The sequence below is a fragment of the Triticum dicoccoides genome, chromosome 2B (genome assembly GCF_002162155.2).
Source record: "Triticum dicoccoides isolate Atlit2015 ecotype Zavitan chromosome 2B, WEW_v2.0, whole genome shotgun sequence".
NCBI classification, from domain to species: Eukaryota; Viridiplantae; Streptophyta; class Magnoliopsida; order Poales; family Poaceae; genus Triticum; species Triticum dicoccoides.
Genome location: NC_041383.1, coordinates 191,734,998 through 191,751,160, shown reverse-complemented (window position 1 = coordinate 191,751,160; position 16,163 = coordinate 191,734,998). Strand labels below are relative to the sequence as shown.

The 16,163-nt window shown below is 45.4% G+C and overlaps 1 protein-coding gene across 2 annotated transcripts; it reads right to left on the bottom strand.

The window, feature by feature from the left end:
- Positions 1-402: 402 nt before the first annotated feature.
- LOC119362994 (elongation factor 1-delta 1-like) lies at positions 403-3,604 on the bottom strand. 2 transcript variants are annotated; one of them, XM_037628284.1, is made up of 8 exons: positions 3,469-3,604; positions 2,352-2,465; positions 2,146-2,262; positions 1,976-2,054; positions 1,690-1,813; positions 1,275-1,388; positions 999-1,160; positions 403-723 (listed from the first exon to the last, which is right to left on the bottom strand). In XM_037628284.1, coding segments are annotated over exons 2-8 (681 nt in total). In that variant the 5' UTR covers positions 2,435-2,465; positions 3,469-3,604; the 3' UTR covers positions 403-721. The 2 variants fall into 2 exon arrangements, with proteins under 2 accessions (XP_037484181.1, XP_037484182.1); XM_037628285.1 differs by having other exon boundaries at positions 2,352-2,462.
- Between the last annotated feature and the right edge of the window lie 12,559 nt (positions 3,605-16,163).

Here is a 16,163-nt window from a genome sequence, read left to right as displayed (position 1 = left end):
AGGTTGTCAGTCGGGTGGGCTGCCGCCTGCCGACCAGGTGGCACCTGAAGTGGGACGCAGGAGCGCGATAGAAATCGTGCAGCTCCCAGCCGGCCGCTCGATCTCGCCAAACAGTGCGCATGCACTTTTAAGATTTTAGGTTTTATTTTTGGGTTCTGATATACGGTTCACTTGCCATTTGGGTACAGGGGGGAGAAGAGCCCCGCACAGGTTAGGATTCAATGACAACTTCTTTTCTGTCTTTGTTGCCGCCGATCAATATTGTACATAGGCAAGAACAGCGAAGACGCATAGCCACAGGTTAGCAGGAACTGACTGGTGACTATGGTAGACAAGCACCAGCCAGCCACGCAAAGACAGGCGCAGTAGCTGGAGAACGCGGCACAGGCGCCATGCTTGTAATTCAAACGACAAAACAGCTCCAGCGTCCATGCATCTGTTAAGGGAGAAAGTAGGCGAGTACACAGAAGTAGGTAGCTGCGATGAAGACGGCAGAGAAAGAGAATAGCAACAGGAATCCAACCACATTGTCTCATTTCATACGAAGCAAATAACACTCAGTAATAACACTACGACTCAACTCGACCTAAGGTCCAAAAACCTCACAGGGCAGATATGTTATGCTTGCTTTAGCTACGACACCATCACGGCAACGGAAAACTGTAGATATATTGTGCTGCTGCATTGTCCAACCCAACGCCATCACCTGCCTCAGGAAGATTTCTGCAGTAAAACAAGTTCCAAAGTTAGGGCTGAGTCTTCGTAATCAAAAGGTCCAAGCCAGCAATAGACATGGATTGAATAGATGAAATGGAGACCAGGATTGAACATCACAACATAGCATCTAGACCAGCCAGATAGCTGAGCAGAAGCCAGTACCGGCGAGACCAGAACTAGACACAGAAACAGTCCCTAGTGTGGTATGACTTCCAGGAGAATGAATGGCCAGTACCATCACAGCTAGGCTAGGAGATTAGACGGGCAGAAGGAAAACTTACAGATTTTGTTGAAGGCAACAATGTCACAGCTCTGGATGTACTCGTTGGCTGGTTCAACGCAGAGATGGTCTTCAATAAGAGTGTCGACAGAGACGAGGTCATCAATGATGGTCATCATAATCTGGAGCTTCTTGATGCCATATCCAACTGGCATGAGCTTGGCTGCAAGGGACGGCAAACCCTCAACATTACAAAACACAAGTAATTGTGCAGACAAAAATAATATGTACCACCAAAATTTATAAGTAGAAAAAACATTCAAGAGTAGTGACATACAAGCACCCCACAGAAGGCCCTCCATCTTGATGCTTCGGACAGCTTCCTCCAGCTTGACCATGTCAGTCTCATCGTCCCATGGCTTAACATCAAGCAAAACTGATGACTTGCCAGCTGATAACAACAAAAGAACCAAGTTAGTACGAAATCTGAGCTTTGAAGTTTAAAAGCACTAACAGTAACTTAAACAATGTTTGTAAATAAAGTGCCAGATAGAGCCATCAATGAAACAATTAAGTACAGTGCAAAATAACATACATTCTTCACTAATACTCAGTTATGCATTTTGAGAGTACAAAATAATTGCTTCAGCCATACACTATTAGAACTAATACATAGACATGCTTCACAATATAGTTCAATGCAAAACTATATAAATGAGACAATAAAATACAGAGAATGTAGGATAACATACATTCTTTCTTCTTGGTAGAAGCCTTAGCTTTGGCAGCACGCTCTTCAGCTGCCTTCTTCTCCTCTTCGGTTTCCTCTCCAAAAAGGTCAACATCGCTGTCATCGTCATCATCAGCTGCAGGAGCCTGCAGAGTACAGTATACATGATGTTATGCTTATGATACTGGAAGATTTGAAGCGCACAAACGCCCAATAAAAACCAGCACCTGAACCAGTTCAGCAGTTGGCACACTTGCAGAAGAAATGATAAAATTTATCTAAAGCAGAAGGGGTTATGGCTGTGTTACCTCAGCCACATCAGTAGTTGAGGTCTCAGGGACAACTGATGACAGAACCTTCACACCTTGACCAGGGGCAGTAACTCCACTGAATATGAACAGATTGTTTACATAAATTAGAATCACTTAGTGTTACAACAGGACTGTAAGGCTGTTGTGAATTAAATTTGAGTTCATACCTCAGCTTCAGGAGTGCATCAATGTGATTGTACCACCTTGCAACATTGGTGCAAGTTGATGGTGGAGCAACTGAGAATTCAGAATACACAGCCAAGTCATCCTTGGAAGCTTGGTATCTACAGAGTAAGTTTTACAGGGTAAGACTGATGCCACGAATACAACCATTATACTAAACAAGTATGGCATGAAAGTATGAAACACATACCCAGAGATGTAACTGCGAGACAGAAGGTAGCCATCAAGCTTTTTAAGGCCTGCCTCAGCGTTAACATTGAAGGTAGCCGCCATCTCGCCTCAAAAGGATGGAACAGATGATCTACTGGCAGAGAAGAGAGCTATATAAGAACAGTAGATTTTGGCACACAAACTGTGGAATTTAACTACGAAACCACAAGCCAGCTTAACACTAATGGCATCCTAATCCTATCTATGTAACAGGACCCACCATAACTCAGGAAGCAAACAAGCTAATGATTTTAAAGAACAAATAAGGGAGATTTGGAGAGAACTAGCTAATCAAATTGACATGCCAGAATAGCTGCATAATTAGGCAGAAGAGAAACAACTAAGAACAAACCAGTGAGATATCATACTGACAAAACAACATGCATCAACACTACACAACTGTGTTTGAGAACACATAAAAGCATAAATTTGGATGGCAAGCAATTGACATGGCACAGCAGGTATGCGGATAGATAACTGATTGACATAACATGATTATGTTACAGATAAATAGCACACAGGGAGGTGGCGCATTCAAAACAACTAGGTAGATACGGGTAAGAATAATGTAAACTGAAGCAACATAGGCCAAATCCATTTAGCTGGCTTTTGATAGGAGCACGTTCGCTGATTTACTATCAAAATTCACTGAGACAACAAATATGCAAGAATTTATTCTATTTCTCATCTTCTATTACAGATACTACGGATATCCACAAAACAAACACGATGTAGATGCCCTTTGCCGCAATTTATTCTTCCTGCCGCGATGTATATGGCACGCAATCCAATTTTACGAACAGAACACACGACGCATCGGATCTAAACCCCTAACAGCATCAATAACCAACAAAACATCCGTATCCAATAACCGAGATCTGCTGAAACACACGCCATCTAAGCAAATAGCTACAGCCCCTCCAGATCGAAGACCAAAACGTCACACACCCACAAGATACTTAAAGAGCGAAACTAAAATCACGCGATTCACCGCGAAAAGATCGAAGATGTAGCCTAGAACTGAAGATCGAGAACAGCTAAGAGCGGATCTACGCAACGGGGAGAAGGGGAGCCGTCGGTGAGGATGGGGTGGTTACCTCGAGGGAGCGAGTCGAGGTGTGGCCGCGGGGAGGCGAGGAGGAGGAGGAGGACGACGGCGCAGGAGGGGGGCGGATTCGAGAGGGTTTGGGGCCTTAAAACGGGGGGATGGGTGGTGGCGTGCCTGCGGTTTGATCTGCATCTCACGGTGGCCGTTTGCTTCGGGGCAGTTTTGCCCTAGATCTGCGTCTGGTGTGTGGGCCTGCTAGGCTGTCTTGGTGCGAACCCGACCTGGCCGGCCCGAGATCAGGCCCAGTTTGACGCATGATTAGTTAATATATAGGTCCACCTCAAAAAAAAGTTAATATAGAGGTTCCCCTAAAAAAAGGTTAATATTTAGATATATTATAAAACTGAGCACTAATCCTGCCCTCTCAGGTCATTAGACTCTAGAGCCGTCCATCCTCGCGATTTGACGTACATGGCCGTCCGATTCACATGAAAGTTCTGTTAGCGCGGCGTAGGCCAAATCTGGCGTGGATGTCCTAAAAGGGCCGCTACTCTCGTAGCATTTTTGGAGGCCCGTCGTTCATACGGCGTGGGACTACGAATGGGTCGTTTGTGGGTGTCGCCCTCAACTCAGTCCACCAGACGGATCACTCCACGCTCCTCCCTCCCGACCTCGAAGTGTGTCGCCGCCGTTACAAGAGTATCTCTGGCACCACTGCGCCCGCGAGGAGCCATAGCATGTCTTTCGCTACTTTCTTCCCTCCCCTGTCCTCCTCGCCTCACAGCGGCACCTTCATCCCACCACACGCGCTTCTGTTTTCAATGTCTTTGGCTCTGAGCGAAACATCTGAACCGCTCTGCTCCTCCATGACTCTTGTCGCGTGCCCTGCCGCTCCTATTCCGGTTATAAGCTCTACCCGGACATAATCGTCCTCCATACAACATGCTTAAGAATAAGGGTTCTGTCTCTGCATCGCCTCCCTAATTTGTAGTTTCACGTTTCCATCTTCTGATCAGTGTCGAAGGGCCCGTTCAGTGTCACTCCGCTTTAGGAACGGACGGAGCTGTAGTTCAAAATCTTGCAGCGAGCAAGCAGCCACTCCGCAGATTCTAGGAGCTGGCGGATTGCTGTGTCCGAAATATATGCTTAAGAATAAGGCTTCTGTCCGTGCAGCATGTTGTGATGCATCATGGCTAAGAATCAAATACAAACCAATAGTTCATATTTTGCTAATCATCAGGTCAGTAATAGTTTCTTTAGTTGATTTAATGCTATTATGTGAAGCTTTACATTTCCTCATAGTCACTGTTTATTCACTGTGTAGTCTTACATAAAAATTTCTGCTCTTACCCTCTTTGGTCACCTGATTGTAGTTTCAGTGAGTTATGTATAATAATTTTGATCTGCCCAACAGGGCATGCTCCTGAATCGCTACATCTTTGACATAGTTGAGGCCTTGAGGGGCTATAGTCAATAGGGCTGGTAAAGTATGTTCACTTGTTGGACGTTGTCCATTTGGTGCAGATGGATCCCAACCAACACTGACTATGAGACCATCTAGAAGTGGTGCAGATCGGGAATTCAGGATACTACACTACAGCGTCGACATATTGTATGCTCGTTTCCAAAGGCTTGAATCTTATATATCTTGAGTTCTCTCATTTCTCAATCAACATGCATTTGTTCATCAATCATCATCTCTTCTTGCTTATATATACGCAGGGAAAGAAGGAATGGAGGGCTATACTGTTGTTGTGCTAATGTATTTTTCAGGCGTGTGTGATTAGATTTAATAGTTGTAGTAGTCGACCAAGCAAACAATAAATAATTGGTACGCCCAATTCAGTTAATTTTTGCAGAAATTATTCTACACTTGCATGAAAAAACAACTTACTATACAAATTGAAATAGCTTCCTTTTCATGCGATGCATGTTGTTACAAAGAAAAAGACCAATACATATGCAATGGATGTGACTTCCATATATCACACTCCCACTAGACATTCTATTTTTTTTCTGGTTTCTATGAAAAGCACAAAAATATTTAAATATGTAAGTTAAAACTTTATTTTATTATTAACGTTGGACAATTATGGCTTCATGGAGTAATTCCTACAACTTATTTTGAAGTTCTCTGGATGTATTATTATATCCAACACAATTGAGTGTTCCCATTTTGTGGAAACCAAAACTGAATTATCAACTTTGCACATATAAAGTAGATATGATACGTACTAATGTTTGTAACTTTAAATGTACTTTAGTTAAATTTACTTCACATGTAGTTACATTTTGTATTCACTTTGCAGTTCAAAATAGGTATCGTCTCATCGTCAACTATTTTATTCAACTTCGCCCTTGCTACCCCCATGCTCTCCCAACCTAGGAAAATCCTTGTTGTGATGCTGCCACGGCTGTTGAGGAAGATGATGGAGGTGGTGAGGGCGAGAAGAAAGTACAAGAGGAAGGGTGAGGACCAGGGAGCAACATGGTCCCACTGCTCCTACCATGGGATTTAGCTTTGTGAAATTGGTGAAAAGGTTAATAAAACTGGGACCATTGCTCATCTTATTTATTTTGCATGGTTTTCACTCTAAATTTTAAGTCTTTTCTTTTTGTTGGTTGTTTATAAACTTTCATTTATAACTTTTTTAGAAATTGTGTGTGTTGTTGCAGAAGGGAAGTATTTTTCTCCTTGGGAGGCATTCTGATCGACGGTCGGATGGATTTGTCTACTCTCTGCTTGATCACAAATGTAGGCTTGCTCAATCCTTTTCTTTACTTACCTTTACATTATATATGATGATGATGTTGACAATGAGAACTAATCAAGCTTAAAAAACAACAACATATTCTTCTAATATGGATAAAATTAATTTCTATGTTTGTATCTCAATATATTTGCCAAAATACCTATCATTAATTATAAAAATGGACGGGTGCGGCAACGCGCGCCATCATGGTCTAGTAGAGGTTAGGGGAGCCTCTCCATTCAAAACTGGGCAAGTACCCTCTCAATTAGGGTTTCTCTCCTCCAGCGACTATGCCGTAGTTGAGTGGCGGCACAAAGGTTGTGGAGGAGCAACTCCACCTTGTTCTTTTTTTAGGTGAACCAGGGATTTAAACATAAAAGAAGCCTAGCCGACCCTCCTCCTCAGAGCTCCCCGAATCAGGATGTTCCTGGCCGTTCAATCGCGTTGAATCTGGTCAACCGGGCAGCCAAGTCTGTCGGATCCTTACCGCTGATTTCACCTTGCGGTTGATTTTTTAGGTCCATGACTGGTGGCCTCGGGGTCCCTTTCGATTGGCTAGGTGAAACTTTACTGGGTGAAACTGCCCTTTCCCCACTCGCCTCGTGCGCCTCGCTCATTTGCTGGCACGCTTCGGCCCTCGCAGCGCAAACCTAGCTCTCTTTCCCCTCACCCCCACAGCGCAGTGCATCACCACTCCCTCCTCCTTCATTAGCCGCAGTCGGGTCTTCTCGCTGGGGTGGAAGAGTAGGGGATCCGGCCGGATCCGAGGTGTGCGGGCTGTAACACCCCGGATTCGATGCGCCAGGTGTCTGCCAGTTATTCGCCGTTGTTGCCATGTCATTTGCTTGCGTGTTGCATTTCAGCATGTTATCATGTGCATCTCATTTTGCATACGTGTTCGTCTCATGCATCCGAGCATTTTCCCCGCTGTCCATTTTGCAATCCGGCGCTCCTATGTCATCTGGCGTCCCCTTCTCGCCTCTCTTCGCGAGTGGGTGTTAAACATTCTCGGAATGGACCGAGTCTTGCCAAGCGGCCTTGGTATAGCACCGGTAGACCGCCTGTCACGTTTCGTGCCATTTGAAGGTCGTTTGATACTCCAACGGTTAACCGGGTAACCGTAAAAGCCCTCTATGTGTTGCAGCCCAACACCCCTTCCTAAGTGGCCCAAAATGTTGGAAATATGCCCTAGAGGCAATAATAAAAGTATTATTATTATATTTCCTTGTTCATGATAATTGTCTTTTATTTATGCTTTAACTGTATTATCCGGAAATCGAATACATAGACCACAATATGTCCCTAGTGAGCCTCTAGTTGACTAGCTCGTTGTGATCAACAGATAGTCATGGTTTCCTGGCTATGGACATTGGATGTCGTTGATAACGGGATCACATCATTAGGAGAATGATGTGATGGACAAGACCCAATCCTAAGCATAGCACAAAGATCGTGTAGTTCGTTTGCTAGAGCTTTGCCAATGTCAAGTATCTCTTCCTTTGACCATGAGATCGTGTAACTCCTGGATACCCTAGGAGTGCTTTGGGTGTATCAAACGTCACAACGTAACTGGGTGACTATAAAGGTGCACTACAGGTATCTCCGAAAGTATCTATTGTTTTATGCGGATCGAGACTGGGATTTGTCACTCCGTGTAAACGGAGAGGTATCTCTGGGCCCACTCGGTAGGACATCATCATATGCGCAATGTGACCAAGGAGTTGATCACGGGATGATGTGTTACGGAACGAGTAAAGTGACTTGCCGGTAACGAGATTGAACAAGGTATCGGTATACCGACGATCGAATCTCGGGCAAGTAAAATACCGCTAGACAAAGGGAATTGAATACGGGATTGATTAAGTCCTTGACATCGTGGTTCATCCGATGAGATCATCGTGGAACATGTGGGAGCCAACATGGGTATCCAGATCCCGCTGTTGGTTATTGACCGGAGAACGTCTCGGTCATGTCTGCATGTCTCCCGAACCCGTAGGGTCTACACACTTAAGGTTCGATGACGCTAGGGTTATAAAGGAAGCTTGTATGTGGTTACCGAATGTTGTTCGGAGTCCCGGATGAGATCCCGGACGTCACGAGGAGTTCCGGAATGGTCCGGAAGTAAAGATTTATATATAGGAAGTCCTGTTTCGGCCATCGGGACAAGTTTCGGGGTCATCGGTATTGTACCGGGACCACCGGAAGGGTCTCGGGGGCCCACCGGGTGGGGCCACCTGCCCCGGGGGGCCACATGGGCTGTAGGGGGTGCGCCTTGGCCTACATGGGCCAAGGGCACCAGCCCCAAGAGGCCCATGCGCCTGGGGAAACCCTAAAGGAAGAGTCCCAGCAGGGGAAGGCACCTCCTAGGTGCCTTGGGGGGGGGGGAGGACTCCTCCCCTGGCCGCCGCCCCCTTGGAGATTGGATCTCCTAGGGGCTGGCGCACCCCCCCCCCTTGGGATCCCTATATATAGTGGGGTAGGAGGGCCTCCCAAACACACCTTATGCCTTTGGTGCAGCCCCTCCCTCTCTCCCAAGTTCTTCTCCTCTCCCGTGGTGCTTGGCGAAGCCCTGCGGGATTGCCACGCTCCTCCACCACCACTACGCCGTTGTGCTGCTGTTGGATGGAGTCTTCCTCAACCTCTCCCTCTCTCCTTGCTGGATCAAGGCATGGGAGACGTCACCGGGCTGTACGTGTGTTGAACGCGGAGGTGCCGTCCGTTCGGCACTTGATCATCGGTGATCTGAATCACGACGAGTACGACTCCATCAACCCCGTTCACTTGAACGCTTCCGCGATCTACAAGGGTATGTAGATGCACTCTCCTTTCTACTCGTTGCTGGTCTCTCCATAGATAGATCTTGGTGACGCGTAGGAAAATTTTGAATTTCTGCTACGTTCCCCAACAGTGGTATCAGAGCTAGGTCTATTGCGTAGATTCTTTGCACGAGTTGAACACAAAGTAGTTGTGGGCGTTGATGTTGTTCAATATGCTTACCGTTACTAGTCCAATCTTGTTTCGACGGTATTGTGGGATGAAGCGGCCCGGACCGACCTTACACGTACTCTTACGTGAGACAGGTTCCACCGATTGACATGCACTTGGTGCATAAGGTGGCTAGCGGGTGCCAGTCTCTCCCACTTTAGTCGGAACGGATTCGATGAAAAGGGTCCTTATGAAGGGTAAATAGCAATTGGCATATCACGTTGTGGTTTTGCGTAGGTAAGAAACGTTCTTGCTAGAAACCCATAGCAGCCACGTAAAACATGCAAACAACAATTAGAGGACGTCTAACTTGTTTTTGCAGGGTATGCTATGTGATGTGATATGGCCAAGAAGAATGTGATGAATGATATGTGATGTATGAGATTGATCATGTTCTTGTAATAGGATTCACGACTTGCATGTCGATGAGTATGACAACCGGCAGGAGCCATAGGAGTTGTCTTTATTTTTTGTATGACCTGCGTGTCATTGAAGAACGCCATGTAACTTACTTTACTTTATTGCTAAACGCGTTAGCCATAGAAGTAGAAGTAGTCGTTGGCGTGACAACTTCATGAAGACACGATGATGGAGATCATGATGATGGAGATCATGGTGTCATGCCGGTGACAAGATGATCATGGAGCCCCGAAGACGAAGATCAAAGGAGCTATATGATATTGGCCATATCATGTCACTACTCTATTTGATTGCATGTGATGTTTATCATGTTTATGCATCTTGTTTACTTAGGACGACGGTAGTAAATAAGATGATCCCTTACAAAATTTCAAGAAGTGTTCTCCCCTAACTGTGCACCGTTGCTACAGTTCGTCGCTTCTAAGCACCACGTGATGATCGGGTGTGATGGATTCTTACGTTCACATACAACGGGTGTAAGACAGTTTTACACAGCGAAAACACTTAGGGTTAACTTGAGGAGCCTAGCATGTGCAGACATGGCCTCGGAACACGGAGACCGAAAGGTCGAGCATGAGTCGTATAGTAGATACGATCAACATGAAGATGTTCACTGACATTAACTAGTCCGTCTCACGTGATGATCGGACACGGCCTAGTTGACTCGGATCATGTGATCACTTAGATGACCAGAGGGATGTCTATCTGAGTGGGAGTTCATAAGATGAACTTAATTATCCTGAACATAGTCAAAAGACCTTTTGCAAATTATGTCGTAGCTCGCGCTTTAGTTCTACTGTTTTAGATATGTTCCTAGAGAAAATATAGTTGAAAGTTGACAGTAGCGATTATGCGATCAGTAGAAAGCTTATGTCCTTAATGCACCGCTTAGTGTGCTGAACCCCAAACGTCGTTTGTGGATGTTACGAACATCGGACATACACGTTTTGATAACTACGTGATAGTTCAGTTAAACGGTTTAGAGTTGAGGCACTAAAGACGTTTTCGAAACGTCACGGAACATATGAGATGTTTCGAGGGCTGAAATTGGGATTTCAGGCTCGTGCCCACGTCAAGAGGTATAAGACCTCCGACGATTTTCTTAGCCTACAAACTAAGGGAGAAAGGCTCAATCGTTGAGCTTGTGCTCAAATTGTCTGAGCACAACAATCACTTGAATCGAGTGGGAGTTGATCTTCCAGATGAGATAGTGATGTTTCTCCAAAGACATTGCCACCAAGCTGCTAGAGCTTCGTGATGAACTATAACATATCAGGGATAGATATGATGATCCTTGAGGTATTCGCGATGTTTGACACCGCGAAAGTAGAAATCAAGAAGGAGCATCAATTGTTGATGGTTGGTGAAACCACTAGTTTCAAGAAAGGCAAGGGCAAGAAGGGATACTTCATGAAACGGCAAATCAGCTGCTGCACCAATGAAGAAACCCGAGGTTGAACCCAAACCCGAGACTAAGTGCTTCTGTAATAAGGGGAACAACCACTAGAGCAGGATTACCCTAGATACTTGGTAGATGAGAAGGCTGGCAAGGTCGATAGAAGTATATTGGATATACATTATGTTAATGTGTACTTTACTAGTACTCCTAGTAGCACCAGCGTATTAGATACCAGTTCGGTTGCTAAGTGTTAGTAACTCGAAATAAAAGCTACGGAATAAACGGAGACTAGCTAAAGGTGAGCTGACGATATGCGTTGGAAGTTTTTCCAAGTTTGATGTGATCAAACATCGCACGCTCCCTCTACCATCAAGATTAGTATTAAACCTGAATAAGTGCTCTTGCACCTAAAGGAATGGTTTATTGAATCTTGATCGTAGGGATACACATTTTCATGCCAAAAGATATAAGATAGTAATGATAGTACCACTTACTTGTGGCACTGCCATGTAAGTCATAATGGTATAAAACGCATGAAGAAGCTCCATGTTGATGGATCTTTGGACTCACTCGTTTTGAAAAGTTTGAGACATGCGAACCATGTCTATTGGTGTATATGCATGAAGAAACTCCATGCAAATGGATCGTTTGGACTCACTTGATTTTGAATCACTTGAGATATGCAAATCATACCACATGGGCAAGATGACTGAAAAGCCTCGTTTTCAGTAAGATGGAACAAGATAGCAACTTGTAGGAAGTAACACATTTTGATGTGTGCAGTCCAATGAGTGCTGAGGCATGTAGTGAATATCGTTATGTTCTTACTTCACAGATGATTCGAGTAGATGTTGAGAATATTTACTTGATGAAACACAAGTCTGAATTATTGAATGGTTCAAGTAATTTCAGAGTGAAGTAGAAGATCATTGTGACAAGAGGATAAAATGTCTATGATATGATCATAGAGATGAATATCTGAGTTACGAGTTTTGGCACACAATTAAGACATTGTGGAAATTGTTTCGCAATTAATACCGCCTGGAACACCATAATGTGATGGTGTGTCCGAACATCATAGTTGCACCCTATTGGATATGGTGCGTACCATGATGTCTCTTATCGAATTACCACTATCGTTCATGGGTTAGGCATTAGAGACAACCACATTCACTTTAAATAGGGCACCACGTAATTCCAATGAGATGACACCGTATGAATTATGGTTTAGAGAAACCTAAGTTGTCGTTTCTTAAAGGTTTGGGGCTGCGACGCTTATGTGAAAAAGTTTCAGGATTAAGCTCGAACCCAAAGCGGATAAAATACATCTTCATAGGACACCCAAAACAGTTGGGTATACCTCCTAATTCAGATCCGAAAGCAATATGAATTGTTTCTAGAATCGGGTCCTTTCTCGAGGAAAGGTTTCTCTCGAAAGAGTTGAGTGGGAGGATGGTGGAGACTTGATGAGGTTATTGAATCGTCTCTTCAACTAGTGTGTGGCAGGGCACAGGAAGTTGTTCCTGTGGCACCTACACCAATTGAAGTGGAAGCTTATGATAGTGATCATGAAGCTTCGGATCAAGTCACTACCGAACCTCGTAGGACGACAAGGACACGTACTACTTCGGAGTGGTAAGGTGATCCTGTCTTGAAGGTCATGTTGCTAGACAACAATGAACCTACGAGCTATGGAGAAGCGATGGTGGGCCCGAATTCCGACAAATGGTTAGAAGCCATGAAATCCGAGATAGTATCCATATATCAGAACAAAGCATGGTCTTTGATGGACTTGCCCGATGATCGGCAATCCATTGAGATAAATGGATCTTTTAAGAAGAAGACGGACGTGGATGGTAATGTCACCATCTATGAAGCTCGACTTGTGGCGAAGTGGTTTCCGACAAGTTCAAGGAGTTGACTACGATGAGATTTTCTCACTCGTAGCGATGCTTAAAGTCCGTCGGAATCATGTTAGCATTAGCTGCATTTATGAAATCTGGCAGATGGATGTCAAGACAAGTTTCCTTACTAGTTTTCGTAAGGAAAGGTTGTATGCAATACAATCAGAAAAGTTTTGTCGATCCTAAGGATGCTAAAAGGTATGCTAGCTCCAGCGATCCTTCTAAGGACTGGAGTAAGCATCTCGGAGTTGGAATGTACGCTTTGATGAGATGATCAAAGATTTTGGATTTATACAAAGTTTATGAGAAACTTGTATTTCCAAAGAAGTGAGTGGGAGCACTATAGAATTTCTGATGAGCATATGTTGTTGACATATTGATGATCAGAGATGATGTAGAATTTCTAGAAAGCATATAGGGTTATTTGAAAGGTGTTTTTCAATGGAAAGCCTGGATTAAGCTACTTGAACATTGAGCATCAAGATCTATAAGGATAGATCAAAATGCTTAATAATACTTTCAGATGAGCACATACCTTGACATGATCTTGAAGGTGTTCAAGATGGACCAGTCAAAGAAGGAGTTCTTGCCTGAGTTGTAAGGTACGAAGTTAAGACTTAAAGCTCGACCACGGCAGAATAGAAAGAAAGGACGAAGGTCGTCCCCTATGCTTAAGACGTAGGCTCTTCAGTATGCTATGCTGTGTACCGCACCTGAAGTGTGCCTTGCCATGAGTCAGTCAAGGGGTACAAGAGTGATCCAAGAATGGCTCACAGGAAAGCGGTCAAAGTTATCCTTAGTAACTAGTGGACTAAGGAATTTTCTCGATTATGGAGGTGGTAAAAGAGTTCGTCGTAAAGGTTACGACGATGCAAGCTTGACACATATCCGGATAGCTCTGAGTAGAGAGACCGGATACATATAATGGAGCAATAATTTAGAATAGCTCCAAGTAGAACAGTTGTTTGGAATAGCTCCAAATAGAGCGTGGTAGCTGCATCTAGGAGATGATATAGAGATTTGTAAAGCACACACGGATCTGAAAGGTTCAGACCCGTTGACTAAAACCTCTCTCACAAGCAACATGATCAAACATAAAACTCATTGAGTGTTAATCACATAGTGATGTGAACTAGACTACTGACTCTAGTAAACTCTTGGGTATTAGTCACATGGCGATGTGACCTGTGAGTGTTAATCACATGGCGATGTGAACTAGATTATTGACTCTAGTGCAAGTGGGAGACTGTTGGAAATATGCCCTAGAGGCAATAATAAAAGTATTATTATTATATTTCCTTGTTCATGATAATTGTCTTTTATTCATGCTTTAACTGTATTATCCGGAAATCATAATACACGTGTGAATACATAGACCACAATATGTCCCTAGTGAGCCTCTAGTTGACTAGCTCGTTGTGATCAACAGATAGTCATGGTTTCCTGGCTATGGACATTGGATGTCGTTGATAACGGGATCACATCATTAGGAGAATGATGTGATGGACAAGACCCAATCCTAAGCATAGCACAAAGATCGTGTAGTTCGTTTGCTAGAGCTTTGCCAATGTCAAGTATCTCTTCCTTTGACCATGAGATCGTGTAACTCCTGGATACCGTAGGAGTGCTTTGAGTGTATCAAACGTCACAACGTAACTGGGTGACTATAAAGGTGCACTACAGGTATCTCCGAAAGTATCTATTGTTTTATGCGGATCAAGACTGGGATTTGTCACTCCGTGTAAACGGAGAGGTATCTCTGGGCCCACTCGGTAGGACATCATCATATGCGCAATGTGACCAAGGAGTTGATCACGGGATGATGTGTTACGGAACGAGTAAAGTGACTTGCCGGTAACGAGATTGAACAAGGTATCGGTATACCGACGATCGAATCTCGGGCAAGTAAAATACCGCTAGACAAAGGGAATTGAATACGGGATTGATTAAGTCCTTGACATCGTGGTTCATCCGATGAGATCATCGTGGAACATGTGGGAGCCAACATGGGTATCCAGATCCCGCTGTTGGTTATTGACCGGAGAACGTCTCGGTCATGTCTGCATGTCTCCCGAACCCGTAGGGTCTACACACTTAAGGTTCGATGACGCTAGGGTTATAAAGGAAGCTTGTATGTGGTTACCGAATGTTGTTCGGAGTCCCGGATGAGATCCCGGATGTCACGAGGAGTTCCGGAATGGTCCGGAAGTAAAGATTTATATATAGGAAGTCCTGTTTCGGCCATCGGGACAAGTTTCGGGGTCATCGGTATTGTACCGGGACCACCGGAAGGGTCCCGGGGGCCCACCGGGTGGGGCCACCTGCCCCGGGGGGCCACATGGGCTGTAGGGGGTGCGCCTTGGCCTACATGGGCCAAGGGCACCAGCCCCAAGAGGCCCATGCGCCTGGGGAAACCCTAAAGGAAGAGTCCCAGCAGGGGAAGGCACCTCCTAGGTGCCTTGGGGGGGGAGGACTCCTCCCCTGGCCGCCGCCCCCTTGGAGATTGGATCTCCTAGGGGCTGGCGCACCCCCCCTTGGGATCCCTATATATAGTGGGGTAGGAGGGCCTCCCAAACACACCTTATGCCTTTGGTGCAGCCCCTCCCTCTCTCCCAAGTTCTTCTCCTCTCCCGTGGTGCTTGGCGAAGCCCTGCGGGATTGCCACGCTCCTCCACCACCACCACGCCGTTGTGCTGCTGTTGGATGGAGTCTTCCTCAACCTCTCCCTCTCTCCTTGCTGGATCAAGGCATGGGAGACGTCACCGGGCTGTACGTGTGTTGAACACGGAGGTGCCGTCCGTTCGGCACTTGATCATCGGTGATCTGAATCACGACGAGTACGACTCCATCAACCCCGTTCACTTGAACGCTTCTGCTTAGCGATCTACAAGGGTATGTAGATGCACTCTCCTTTCTACTCGTTGCTGGTCTCTCCAGAGATAGATCTTGGTGACGCGTAGGAAAATTTTGAATTTCTGCTACGTTCCCCAACACAAAACCCATCTAACTCCCCTCCATGCTCTCGGTCGTTCGATCACGATCGCATGGCCAAAAACCGCTCCTTATTTGGACTCTTCTAGCTCCTTCTACCTATAAATATGTGCATCTCCCCCGAAATCCCGGTCTAACCCTAGCCATCTTCATCCTCGCGCCGCCGGACACGTCCGCCCGAGCCGGACATGTCCGCCGGACACCTCACCCCGACCAATCCCCATGCGCCACGTCACCCCCCACCGCCCGCAGCCAACCAGCCGCCGCCACCTCACCCGGCCCGCGCCCTCTC